The sequence below is a fragment of the Lepus europaeus genome, chromosome 16 (genome assembly GCF_033115175.1).
Source record: "Lepus europaeus isolate LE1 chromosome 16, mLepTim1.pri, whole genome shotgun sequence".
Lineage (NCBI taxonomy): Eukaryota > Metazoa > Chordata > Mammalia > Lagomorpha > Leporidae > Lepus > Lepus europaeus.
Window position 1 is genome coordinate 27,755,782 of NC_084842.1, and position 13,899 is coordinate 27,769,680.

The 13,899-nt window shown below is 41.8% G+C and overlaps 1 protein-coding gene across 1 annotated transcript in view; it reads right to left on the bottom strand.

Moving 5' to 3' along the window:
• WWC2 (WW and C2 domain containing 2) overlaps positions 1-13,899 on the bottom strand; it is a 244,760-nt gene that overhangs the window by 76,878 nt on the left and 153,983 nt on the right. Inside the window, exon 5 of the mRNA XM_062213362.1 lies at positions 3,777-3,856. Within this exon, the coding sequence (XP_062069346.1) occupies positions 3,777-3,856 (80 nt within the window). The remainder of the gene's footprint in view (positions 1-3,776; positions 3,857-13,899) is intronic.

Sequence of the window (13,899 nt, forward strand, 5' to 3'; positions counted from 1 at the left end):
CAATTCATTTTAAGAAAATGTAACATTCGTGTCCCCATCACTGTCGGGGCTCTCCCCAGTCACCTATGCTGTCCAGCAGCCACGATGACCACAACTGGGCTCTACTTGTGGTGCACATGGCTGTGCCTCTGCCCTCCAGCCAACAACGTCACATGTTCTCAGGCTGATTCTTGGTTTTACCCAATGACACGCCAGACAAATGGCACCTAATGAACCAGAGAATGGACTCAGGGCTTATAGGGCTTAAACACTTAATTTTTATTTTCACTGTGAAAGCTGTAATCTGAAAAGAAAAAATCAGTCTAATAAATCTTCCAAACATCCTCAAATAAGCGCACTCATATTTCTCCAAATACTAATTTAGTAATAATTTTTTTTCCTGCTGAACAAGCAATTAAAACCTTAAAAGAATCTAAGAAAATAAATTTGTTGATCAGGTCATTTGCTAATAAAATCAAGGAACTCACAGGATTTTTAAATCTCACACACACTCTTACACAGAATGTGTTTCAGGTGGAAAGGGACTCTGGAGATCCCCTGGTTGTATTTTTTCTAAATGAAACCAAAGCCAGGAAGTTTTTTCAAATGCAGGCCCTAAAAAGGTTAAACAGTATCCTAAGATGATAGACTCAGTCTTGGGGCTCTTACCAACTATTACATTTGAAATATTTCATGAGACAGTGAAGTATTTTAAATATTGGTTAATTCCATGTATTTGGGTAGGGATTTATCAATGAAATTTTTGGCTCCCCTCAGTACTACATCTACCAACTTGGTTGTGGCAAAAGCTTATTAAGTAAAACAATTACTGTTCTGAAATATAGTATGTAGGCATTTTCATAAGCAGCATTTTTAAATTAAAAACAAGAAAAATGGACTTCATGAAAAAGCCAATAATACAGATATCAATAACTGCCAAAGTGAATTTCTAAAGTAATTTTCTTCTTGTTCATGTATCTTCATAATTTAATGTAAAACAAACCTTTAACTCAGAAATAAACTTTTATCATTTGAAAATAAAAGTAAGCTGTATGAAATAAATTTTAGCATCTAAAAATAAAAGCAAGACTAGTTCATGGCTTCTAATATGAGGTTCAGATGGCAATTTCTTGGCTATCCACTGCTCTATAGAATGAAGAATAAGCTATCTCTGTTCAGCACTCATAGCGGAACCCCTTTTGGTTGTTCCTTCCCTGCCTCTTGCCTCCGTTGGGTCTCTGTAAGTATATCTTTTTATCTTTATTTCTAACTTTCTCCTTTTTCTCCTCCACTTTTCATTTCCTACCTTTTCTCTCTTTTGACCCCAAATGACCCTAAAACAAAATATGGGCATCCCTTGCTGTTTAAAATCAAGCAGTGAGCTTTCGGTTCTTACTTTGACAGTTTTTGGCTTGTTTGTGTTCTCTAGTCTTTACTGTATATCTAGGACTTTTCTAAAAGAGGAGAGATTTTCATTTTGCGTTCCTTCTCTGGGAAATGTGTACCCCCAGAGCCAAACCTTCAGAGAATCTATGTATGCTGTTGGCTTGCTAGGAGTTTCATCACTTCCCATTTTCCAATTTTGAGCAAACGCTGGAGTTGGCGAAATGGCAACGTGCATCTTCCCAGTTCCCCCTACACAGAAGCTACACTACCGCATACACCACGGTTAAACTTGGGATTACAAACTGCAATGAACAACACAGAGAACAAACTGTATTTGTTCACCAAGCCTAAACTATGTAAAATGAAAGCCCAAATTTAAACTGCATTATAAATCTACAAAAATATTTCATTCTATTGTGAAAAAGTGAAAAGTTAAAAAAGCCTGCGATGAGATTCTATTTAAATCTTCTCCGGAAATGTATCTTCTGTCATAGCCACAAATGAAAGTCTCTTTATAGCACATGGAATGTGGTTTGTTAAGAAGCCTGCTCTCCGGTTCAATCAGTTAGCATTTCATGTTTTAGTAGTAGAGTGGTCAACACTTGGATAAAAACAGGTTTATTTTGTCTACAATTACGATCAACAGGGAGGTCTTCATGTAGATCTTGTATCTTTCTGTTCTTGATGCAAGGGATTTGAATCATTGGAAGAGAACGCCCCAATTTATACAACAAATGTCTATTGTTTCCTTGTGGAATGTTATTGACAGATTCTTAAACATGCCTTAGATTCCTATAAAAATTGCAACTGCTTTAAAACAATAAGGCATTGTTACATCAGTATAACAAAAACAGCAAGTTTGGCTAACCTTTAATCCTGGGTGGTGACATGTGTTATAATTTCATGTGCCTTGAAAACGTTTAATGTATGGCTGAACATTTTGTGGCCGTCTTCAAAGTTGTGTTTTCTTAACCTACCCCCCACCACAAAGGCCTGCTTATTGTTGACACCCAATTACTAAACAGCACATCTATGCCACTCCGGGTGTGCTGGGCCATTAGCAGAGCTCTGGGACCAGCATAGCTCCTGGGGACACTTGAGAACCACCTGCGAGCTCATAAAAGAGACCTGGGTGGAGAGCAGAGGCAGTTGTGTTTGTTTTTTAAGGACTCCCCCAGATTATTCTAATGTGAAGTCCAGGTTTGAGAACCACCAGGAGAGGAAGACCTGAAAGAACGCCAGGGTCAGGACTGCACCGGAGAGCAAGCCGAGAGGGAAGGCTGAGGTATCAAAGCAAGTGTCTGAAACTCAAGCCCAGGGGCCTGATGGGGGCACAGCACGGCATCTAAACACACGGAGCAAGCAGCCTGTGCGGGCCCAGCCATGGACACGCAAGGACTCTCATGAGGTGGAGCCTGCTGCCTGGGGTTGTCCCACATTTTCTAAGAGCAGAAAGCAGAGCAGGACTTCACAGGGAGGGGGAACCAAGCTGGGTGCTTCCCAGGGACGTGGCTCCTGAGCGCAGCTTGGCATTTCTGACGTGCTGCTGGAAGAACGTGCAAGCTGCGTGAACGCAAAACCCACCGGGGAAAGCCCTGGCCAGAAATTTTTGGCTCCCCTCAGTACGGGGAGCCAGAGCAGCCGCGTGCCTTCCCGGAGTGATTGAGCATGCGCTGTGAAGACCACAGGCTTCGTCCCCTCCACGAGAGGCGCTGTGAGGTGGGCGTGGGGGCTTGGGAAGTGTACCTGTGCCTCTCACCATTTGGCTAGCAGGCAGAGCAGGGGTTTTCAGGGGCTAGGAACCGGGCACAGCTTCCCCAATCCACTGCCCTCTGCTGTCTCCGTTTCACGCGGACTCAGCCCAAGGCTTTGCTAGGGGCACCTCAGACTTCAGCAGCTACCTGGCCAGGACAGACGAGAGCCAGGAAGCGAGGAGCACACTCACACTCCCTTGCCGACACCTGCCTTGTTCTTGCTCCCCTGAGATAAGCCGACAGCGTCTGGGGGGGCACACAGGCAGACAGATGCCTCCACCCAAGGGCTCGGCCGCCGCGGGCTCCCCGGGGTCGAGTGCAGCCCACCGGGTACAGTCTCCAGGGCACAATGTGAAGAGGCACGTCCCAGGCCAGCTCTCCAGCTCCACTCCACGTCCTGCAGGAGGCTGGCTGGGATCCAGGGGGGCCAAGTCAGGATTTCACTTTGTTTTCTTTGGATCTCCAATGATTAAAAAATACTTCAAACATTTTCAAAGTGTATAGCTTTTTGTAGTGGTGGATTTTTTTCCTTTAACATCTGATGCAGAGTTTTGAGTTTTTCATGGTTTCATTGAGCACTGAGAACCTCTATTTTCTTTGTATTAGTTAGGGAACTCTGACTCATGCTAAAGTCAATTTCAGGATTTTTATACTCACTGTTGTAACGTTTCAAAGCCTTGTTCTTTATAGAGCAGCTCTTGCTTCATCTGTGAGAGTTCTCTCTTCAGCTTTTTAACCTTTTATAAGAAATTAATGGAAATTAATTAACATTTATAAACTGCAACACAGCACATTATTTTAAAAGAAAGTAAGTTAAATAGCCCTGGTAGACTAATGGATACTGCACTGGCCTCCTAAAAGATAATAAGCGAATAATCATATAAACATTATCCATTAGTGTAAGTTATATCCAGTTTGCCAGTTTTTCCTTCACATGAATCCTACGGGGTAGCTATGGATTCTGTTTAAGTTATCAATGATGTCTATGACTACTACTGTTTGTGTGCATAATTTTATTCAGCAAAACAAAAGCCCTATGAGCCAGACATCAGCATGATCTCCATTTTGGGATAAAAGGCTAATAATGCAGGAAAAGGGTCAGAGCTCTGACTCCAGAGGTTTATACTCGTCTCTGTCCAGTGCTTCCGAGGCCAGCCCTGTTTCCTGGACATGGCTGGCTGATGCCTGCTTCAGTGTTTTGCATTTGCTGCTCCTATGCCTGGAAGGCTCTCCCCACAGGTGCCAAGTGATGGCGACTCCTTGTCATTCCAGTGTCAGCTCCAATGGCATGTGCTCAAATCAGTCTCCTGTAGCCACCCTCTCTGTGCTGTTACTGTTCTCCTTATTCTACCACATCTCTCAAGATCTGAGATTGTCTGTGTTCTTGTGTACAACCTGCCCCCACGGGAAAGTAAGCTCATCACAGAGACCGAGCGTCTGGAACAGAACCAAACTGTGGTCATCAATACATTATTTTTTATGTTTTTCCTGTTGCCCGATATCTTTTCTAGTAATACTACTTACATTGGACATATCAGAAAAACAGCACATGTCTGGTTTAGTCATGAACTACTAAGGCCTTCATATGGGTGGCAGAAACTTATGTCCATATTATCAAGTTACAGCCTTAAGTTTTCAGCACATCCTGTAACACAGTATTTCAGTGTGTTTTTCAGCTTTTATTTTCTATTTATTTTACTCATTCTGCAAATATTTACAGCCTTTCCACCACATGTCCAGCCTGAGGCTGGCAGTAAGAAAACCCACATGATTCCGACCCTCATGGATCTGCCAGAACAACGGGGGAGCCAGATGCAGAGCCCACAAACTAAATCAAACCAACTACCAGTTTCTACAAAGGAGACGCTCAGGACACGTGGAGGCAGAGGGGAAGTGGGGTCTAATTCAGTCTAGGGGCTGCATAGAGCCTATGGGAGGAAATGAGGTTTGAGTTGGGAGGGGGTGAGTGGGAGCTTACTTGGTGAAGGGGGTCTTCAAAAGGTACAACTTGCGCAGAAACCCTGAAGAATCAGCCAATCTCGGAAAGTAAGGAATGCTACTGTTACTGGACTCCGGCCAGAGGGAGGAGAGTGGGGTGGGCCAGGACTGCAGGCCTGGTGTTATAGCACTGAAGCCCTAATAAGAATTTCTAAATCTTATCCTAAGAACAATGAGATTTAGGGAGGGATTTTAAAGCAAGATCTCTTCTGTAACTTTAAATGAATCCAGGGAGGGCTTTGTGATGGGCCAAAGAGGCCTCTGTGCCTACACTGTGGGCTGGCATGTGGGAATGCAAAGTAGAGAGCAGAGCCCAGAGGAGGGATACCTCTGCAGGTCGAATCAACAGAATGTGGTATTGAACTCAGTGTGGAAGGTGAGAAAACTTGCACTGAGCAAGATTTTGGTTTGTCAGCTAGGTGGCAAAAAGTGCTCCCTAAAGAGTGGGACCAGATTTGGGGGAAGACTTCTTTTGTACCAAAAAATTTATTTTTAAATTGTTTTCATAAGTATTTTTCCCCAGAAACCTTTTATTTAAGGAATACAAACTTCATGCATTTATAAATACAACTTTAAGAACATGGTGATTCTTCCAAACGTACCTGCCCTCCCCCCTTCCTCCTCCCTCTCCTATTCTCATTCTTTTATTTTACTAATATCTATTTTCAATTAACTTTATACACATATGATTAACTCTACTACGTAAAGAGTTTAACAAATTGTGTGTGTGTGTATATATATATATATATATATATATATATATATATATAACCCTGCTCCTCAACAGTTGAGACAGGGGCTGTTCAAACTTGCTGCATCTCAAAGTGTCAATTTCACTTTTACAGATTACCTTTTAGGTGTCCTATTAGTATTACAGATCAGAGAGAACATATGGTATTTGCCCTTTTGGGACTGATTTATTTCACTAAGTATGATATCTTCCAGTTTCATCCATTTGGTTGCAAATGACAGGATTTCATTTTTTTGTACTGCTGTGTAGTATTCCATGGTGTACATATCCCATAATTTTTTTAAAGACTTATTTATTTTATTTGAAAGTCACAATTACACAGAGAGAGAGGAGAGGCAGCGAGAGAAAGAAACGAAGAGAAAGAGAGGTCTCCCATCTGCTGGTTCACTCCCCAGCTGGCTGCAATGGCCGGAGCTGTGCCGATTTGAAGCCAGGAACCAGGATCTGCTTCTGGGTCTCCCCGGTGGGTGCAGGGGCCCAAGGATTTGGGCCATCTTCTGTTACTTTCCCAGGCCACAGCAGAGAGCTGGATTGGAAGTGGAGTAGCCAAGTCTCAAACCGGTGCCCATATGGGATGCCAACATTGCAGACGGCGGCGCTACACCACAGCACCGGCCCCCATAATTTCTTTATCCAATCTTCAAGTGATGGGCCTTTGGTTTGACTCCATATTTCAGCTATTATGACCTGAAGTGCAATAAACATGGGGGGGGGGTACAGATTACTCTTTCATTTCAGTTGGGTAAACATCCAGGAATGGGATGGCTAGGTCATATGGTAGGCCTATATTTTGACTTCTGAGGTATCTCCATACTGTCTTCCACAGTGGTTGTACCAGTTTACATTCCCACCAACAGCAGATCAGGGGAGCTTTTTCCCCAACATCCTTGCCAACATTTGTTATTTGTTGATTTCTGCATGAAAGCCATTCTAACAGGGCTGAGGTGAAACCTCATTATGGTTTTGATTTGCATTTCTCTGATGGCTAGTGATCCTGAGCATTTTTTCATGTGTCTGTTGGACACCCAGATTTCCTCTTCTGAAAAATGCCTGTTCTAGTCCTTTGCCCATTTCTTAACTGTGCTGTTTTAGTTGTTGAGGTTCTTGGTCTTTGTGCATATTCTGGTTATTAATCCTTTATCAGTTGCATAGTTTGCAATTAACTTCTTCTATTCTGCAGGTTTTCTCTTCACTTTGCTGAGGGTTTTTTGTGTGTGTGTGTGTTTTTTGCAGTGCGTAAGCTTATCAATTTGATGTAATCCCATTTCTCAATTTTGGCTTTGACTGCCTGTGCCTCTGGTTTGTTTTTTCGTTTTTTTTGTTTTTGTTTGTTTTTAGGAACTCTTTGTCTATGTCAATGTCTTGCAGGGTTTCTCCAACATTCTCTAATAATTTGATGGTATCAGATTGTAGATTCAGGTCTTTAATGAACTTTGAGTGGATTTTTGTGTAAGGTCTAAGGTAAGGGTCTTGCTTTTCATTTCTGCATGTGGAGATCTAGTTTTCCCAGTGAGATTTGTTTAAGAGACTGTCCTTGCTCAGGGATTGATTTTACCACCTTTGCCAAAGATAAGTTGGTTGGAGATATGTGGGTTGATTTCTGGAGGTTTTAATTAGTTCCACTGATCTTCAAGTTTGATCTTTTACCAGAACCAGGTTGTTTTGAATATAACTTCCCCGTAGTATGATTTGAAACCTGGTATTGTTTTTCTTTTCTTTTCTTGATAGGCAGAGTTAGAGAGAGAGAGAGAGAGGGAGAGAAAGGTCTTCCTTTTCCGTTGGTTCACCCCCCATATGGCTGCTACGGTCAGCGCGCTGCGCCGATCTGAAGCTAGGAGCCAGGTGCTTCCTCCTGGTCTCCCATGAGAGTGCAGAGCCCAAGCACTTGGGCCATCCTCCACTGCCTTCTCAGACCACAGCAGAGAGCTGGACTGGAAAAGGAGCAACCAGGACAGAATCTGGAGCCCCAACCGGGACTAGAACCCAGGATGCTGGCGCCACAGGTGGAGGATTAGCCAAATGAGCCATGGCGCCGGCCTGAAACCTGGTATTGTGATCCCTCCTGCTTTGTTTTGTTGTGTAAGATTGCTTTAGCTATTCAGGGTCTCCTATGTTTCTGTATGAATTTCAGCATCATTTTATATTGAATCTGCAAATTGCTTTCAGTAATATGGGTATTTTGATGATACTAAGTCTTCCAATCCACGATCATGGAAGATTTTTCCACTTTTTGGTGTCATCTTCTATTTCTTTCTTTAATGTTTTGTAAGTCTCATCGTAGAGATCTTTGACATCCTTAGTTAAATTTATTTCAAGGTATTTTTTTTTTTTTGGTAGCTACTGTGAATGGGATTGATCTTAGAAATTCTTTTGCAGACATGGCATTGTCTGTGTATGCAAAGGCTATGGATTTTTGGTGTTGATTTTATATCCTGCCACTTTACCAAACTCTTCTATGAATTCTAATAGACTCTTAGTGGAATCTTTTGGATACCCTATATATAGAATCATGTCATCTGTAAATAGAGATCGTTTGACTTCCTCCTTCCCAATTTGTATCCCTTTGAATTCTTTTTCTTGTCTAATGGCTCTGGCTAAAACTTGCAGGACTATACTGAATAGCAATAGTGATGCTATATTAACATATATTAACATACTGATATAGCAATAGTGCGCATCCCTGTCTGTTCTGGATCTCAGTGGGAATGCTTCCAACTTCTCCCCATTCAATAGGACGCTGGCCATGGGTTTGTCATAAATTGCCTTGCTTGTGTTGAGGAATGTTCCTTCTACACCCAATTTGCTTAAAGTTTTCATCCTGAAAGGGCACTGTATTTTATCAAATGCTATCTCTGCATCTATTGAGATAATCGTATGATTTTTATTCTTCAGTTTGTTAATGTGGTGTATGACATTGGTTGACTTGTGAATGCTGAACCATCCCTGCATACCTGGGATAATTGGTCCAGGTAAATGATCTTTCTGATGTGCTTTTGGATTTCACTGACTAGTATTTTGTTGAGGATTTCTTGCATATATGTTCATCAGGTAAACTGTTCTGTAGTTCTCTTTCTCTGTTGTATCATTTTGTGTATCATTATCATCACCTTAGGAATTAAAATGATGCTGGCTTCACAGAAGGCAATTCGGAAGAGTCCCTCCTTTTCAGTTGTTTTTAATAGCTTTAGAAGAATTGGAGTTAGTTCTTTTTTAAATGTATGGTAGAATTCAGCAGTGAAGCCATCTGGTCCTGGATGTTACTTTGCTTAGAGGGTCTTTACTACTGATTCAATTTCCATCTTGGTTATTGGTCTGTTTAGGTTTTCTATGTCTTCATGGCTCAATTTAGGTAGGTTCTAATTTTCCAGGAATCTATCCATTTCTTTTAGGTTTCCTGGTTTGTTGCCATACAGCTCTTTGTAGTAATTTCTGATTATTCTTTTTTTTGTTGTTGTGGTATCTGTTATTACCTTTCCTTTTTCATCTCGAATTTTAATGATTTGGTTATTCTACTTCTTTTCTTTTTTTGGGGGGGGGGTAGTTGGGTCAGTGGTGTGAAGTCAATTTGGTCTATAATATAAATTAACTCTAATGTTTTCTTGCTGATTTTTTGTCTGGTTGATCTGTCCATTGCTGAAAGTGGGGTACTGAAGTCCCCCATTACTACTGAATGGGAGTCTATGTCTCCTTTTAAATCCATTAATATTTCTTTTAAATAGCCAGATACCCTGTAATTAGGTGCATATATAATAGTTACATCTTCCTGTTGAATTGATCCCTTAATCATTACACAATGCCCTTCTTTGTCTAACAGTTTTTGTGTTAAAGTCTATTTTGCTTGATATTAGGACAGCTATACCAACTCTTCTTTGGTTTCTGTTTGAGTCTGCATGTATCTTTGTTGGCGAGATATGTTTCTAGTGGGCAGAAAATACATAAGTTTAATTTTTTAATCCATTCAGGCAGTCTGTATCTTTTAACTGGAGATTTGAGGCCATTTGCATTCAAGGTGACTATTGATAAATAATGACTTTTTCCCATAATGCCATGTCTCTGTGGCTTAGTGGAGTTTATATATTTTAGAATTTTTTCCTTATGCTTTACTGTGGAAAGGTGGACTACAATGTGTTGTGGTGAAGATCTTTTCTGGTCATGTCTATTAGGAGTTCTATGTGCTTCCTGTATTTGGACATCCCTTTCTCCAAATTAGGGAAGTTTTCTGTAATTATTTCAATAAAAAGGCCTTCTAATCCATTTTCTCTTTCCAAATCTTCAGGAACTCCTAAGACCCATTTGTTGGGTTGTTTAATAGTATCCTATAAATCTCTGACACACTTTTTCTAATTTCTGTTTTTTTTTTTTTTTTTTTTGTCTCCCAGAGGTTTGTCTTCTAACTCGGATATTCTGTCTTTTCCCTCATTAAGTATGTTCTTAAGGCTTTCCACTGTATTTTTTATTTGTTCTATTGAATTCTTCACTGCCAACATTTTGTTTTGATTTCACTTTAAAATCTCAATTTCGTGGGAAATATTTTCATTCATGTTATGTAAGGATTTTAGTTCATGAATTTGCTTCTGATTACTTCTAAGTAATCCTATGATCAAAAATGTTTTGAATGCTGTTTCTGGCATTTCATCAGTTCATCTTCACATTCCAGTATTTTGGGGTATCATGTTTTCTTCTTTATTCTTGTTTCTTGAATTGCTGTGTTTATTATTAGGAATTTGTGGTGATTTTTTTTTTTTTCATTGTGATGGGTTTTATTTTTGGACCATGTCTCTCTGGCTTAGTAGAGTATCTGCTCTTTCAGTGAATATCCAGAGGTGTGTGCTGGGTGTGGTCAGCGAGTTCTATTCAGTGCTCCAGGGTGAGGGAGTGTCCTAGGTGACAACGAGTTGGGCCCGGGAAAACTTTTTGCTCAGCTCTGTTGGTGTAGTCTCATATTCACCTCCTCTCCTTAATGGAGACTAATGCCAGGGCGCTAGCCCCCATGGGTACAATATTTATCCCCATTGCCACAAGAACCATACAAAGGATCCATGCAGTCCTCAGTACGAGCACAGATCCTGCAGCAGTGACCCTCATCAGGCATCAGGGAGCCCCAAGCATGTGGTGATGCCCACAGTGACTGCCCAAAGACCTAGCGACACCCTATTCCCTCCCACACGGCCACAAGTCCAGCACACAAGGCTCCCACAGTCACGAGCTCCCAGGCCCCTGTCAGTTCTCCCAGCCAGACTCAGGCTTCTTCTCTTGGCTGGTCACTGGGCATGCGGACATGAGTTGGCGCAGCTATTACATATTCTAAAATGGCGCCTGCTTTCTCTTGGCTTGTTACAGGATGCCAGTACTGGGTGGTCAGGGAGAGAGAAATGTGCCCCCCCCCCTTTTTTCCCTTCTACATTGTCAGGTACACTGTCCCCTGCAGGGCTCCAAGCCAGACACACACCAGGCTCTTCCCACAGCTTTATTGCCAGTGGCTTGGGCTGCTGCACTCTGGTCTCACCTCACACCGAAGCTGGTGCTGGGGCTCTTGGCTGCTGGGATCCAGAGCTGTGCACGTCCACACCCTCCATGTAGGTCCACAGTGTCCCCCCAATTTGTGTGTAGTTTCCTTGTTTTCTCCCTAACCCTATGCTGAGATTGCTCTCTTCACTTTTTTTTTTTGTAATTATCCTCCCCTAGGCTAGAGCAGTAAGCACCCTCCCTATTGTACCATATTCCCAAACATCCTAAAGATTAAGGATTTTAAGACATTTGTTTTCCTAATGCCCATGAGACTTCAAATGCAATTGTAACATGGTCTTGTTCAGAAAAGTATCTGCACTAGAGGGATACTGGCTTGGAGGTGACATTTCAGATGCATGACAACAAATGAGATCATCTGGAAAGAGTGTGCACTGAAAAGAGAAGATAACTCTAGAACACAGCTCAAACATCTCATTATTTCAAAAGCTATTAGGGGAAGAGGCAAAATATACCGTGAAGTAGTGGCAAGAGAAGCAGGAGGGAAAAAAAGAGTATAATGGAATATATTTTTTAAAAAGTCAGACTACACATTTGATGCAGAGGTTAAGACTCTGTTTGGGGCTCTCACATCCCATACCAAAGTGCCTAGGTTTGAACCCCAGCTCCCCTTCGGATTCTAGCTTCTGCTAATGTGTACCCTAGGAAGCAGCAGGTGATGGCACAAGTACATGTGTCCTTTTCTGTGGGAGACCTGTATGGAATTTCTGACTCCTGGCTTCCTCTGGCACAGGCCCAGCCCCAGCTTTCACAGGCAAGTGAGGAGTGAACCAACAGATCCAAGATCTGAATTTTTAAAAATTATTTATTATTTTTTTTGACAGGCAAAGTTAGACAGTGAGAGAGACAGAGAGAAAGTTCTTCCCTCCATTGGCTCACCCCTCCAATGGCTGATACAGCCGGCGCGCTGCGCCGATCCGAAGCCAGGAACCAGGTGCTTCCTCCTGGTCTCCCATGTGAGTGCAGGGTCCAAGCACCTGGACCATCCTTCACTGCGTTCCTGGGCCACAGCAGAGAGCTGGACTGGAAGAGGAGCAACCGGGAAAGAACCGGCACCCCAACTGGGACTAGAACCCGGATTGCCGGCACCGCAGGTGGAGGATTAGCCTAGTGAGCCATAGTGCCCGCCAAGATCTGACTTTCAAATAAATAAAAAAATTTAAAAGACAAAAGAGGGAGACTAGGCACTAGGAGGAATAAAATGATTGACAAGAGCTGTGTAAAACTTATGTTTGTATACTTCATTGCACAGTATTTGGATAAAGGAGATGTTCAACAATTGATCTGCTGAGTTTATCTGTATGTTTAACAGTTAATACCTTTAGGGACTTAGATTTTACTAGGAAAAAGAAATGCAAATAATTATACTTGAAGGTCCAATTTATAACTACAAAGAGAGGTATAAATAATGATACTTGAGTCCAAAGGAGGATTACTTAGGGCTAGGAGATAAGGGCTGGCACCTGGAAAAAGAGATAACTGAATTGGATTTTGAAGGTGCTGTGATACTGAGGAATAGCAATAGGTTTATTCTTAGTACATCATAAAGACATTTTGGTTTATTTTTAAGAAATTTAATTTTTTAAAAGATTTAAGAAATTTATTTGAAAGGCAGAATTAGAGAGAGAGGGAGAGATAGAGAGATCTTCCATCTACTGGTTCACTCCTCAGATGACCCCAACAGTCAGGGCTGTGCCAAGCTAAAGCCAGAAGCTTAGAACTCCTTTTGGGTCTCCCATGTGAGTGCAGGCGCCCAAGCATTTGGGACACAAACTGGCACCCATATGGGACGCCGGTGTCACAGCGGGCAGCTTTACCTGCTAAATACAATGCTGCCCTCAGGTTTTATTTGTTTTTGCTTTTTTAAAAAAACAAACATCTTTTCATTTCATTTCCCATGCATTTAAAAAATAATGATTTATGCATTTATTTATTTATTTGAAAGAGTTACAGAGAGAGAGGGAGAGACAGAAAGAGAGAGATCTTCCATCTTCTGGTTTACTCCCCAGATGGCAACCAGGGCTGGGTCAGGCTTAAGCCAGGAGCCAGGAGCTGCATCCAGGTCTCCCCTGTGGGTGGCAGAGGTCTGAACACTTGGACCATCTTTGCTTTTTCCAGGACATTACCAGGGAGCTGGATCAGAAGTGGGGCAGGCAGGACACAAACTGGTGCCCATATGGGATGCCGCTATCAGCATGACAAGTGGTGGCTTTACCTGTTATGTCACAATGTTAGCCTTAAGACATTTTAGTTTTAACACTAGACTACTATTGTGTCAAAAGAGCCATCAATGACCAACAGTCCATTCCCCAAGAAGTCCTGTTTCTGACAAAATCAAGCAGGGATTTAAAGCAGAATCTGTTCTCAAGTGCTTTTTACAAAAAGACAGTAACATTTAAATGTTTTTTTTTTTTACTACAACAAACAAATTTAAAAACCATTTTAAAGAATCAACATTAACTCAATGCTAGGTGGGCTGAAACTTGTCTTTACCTTAGGAAACAT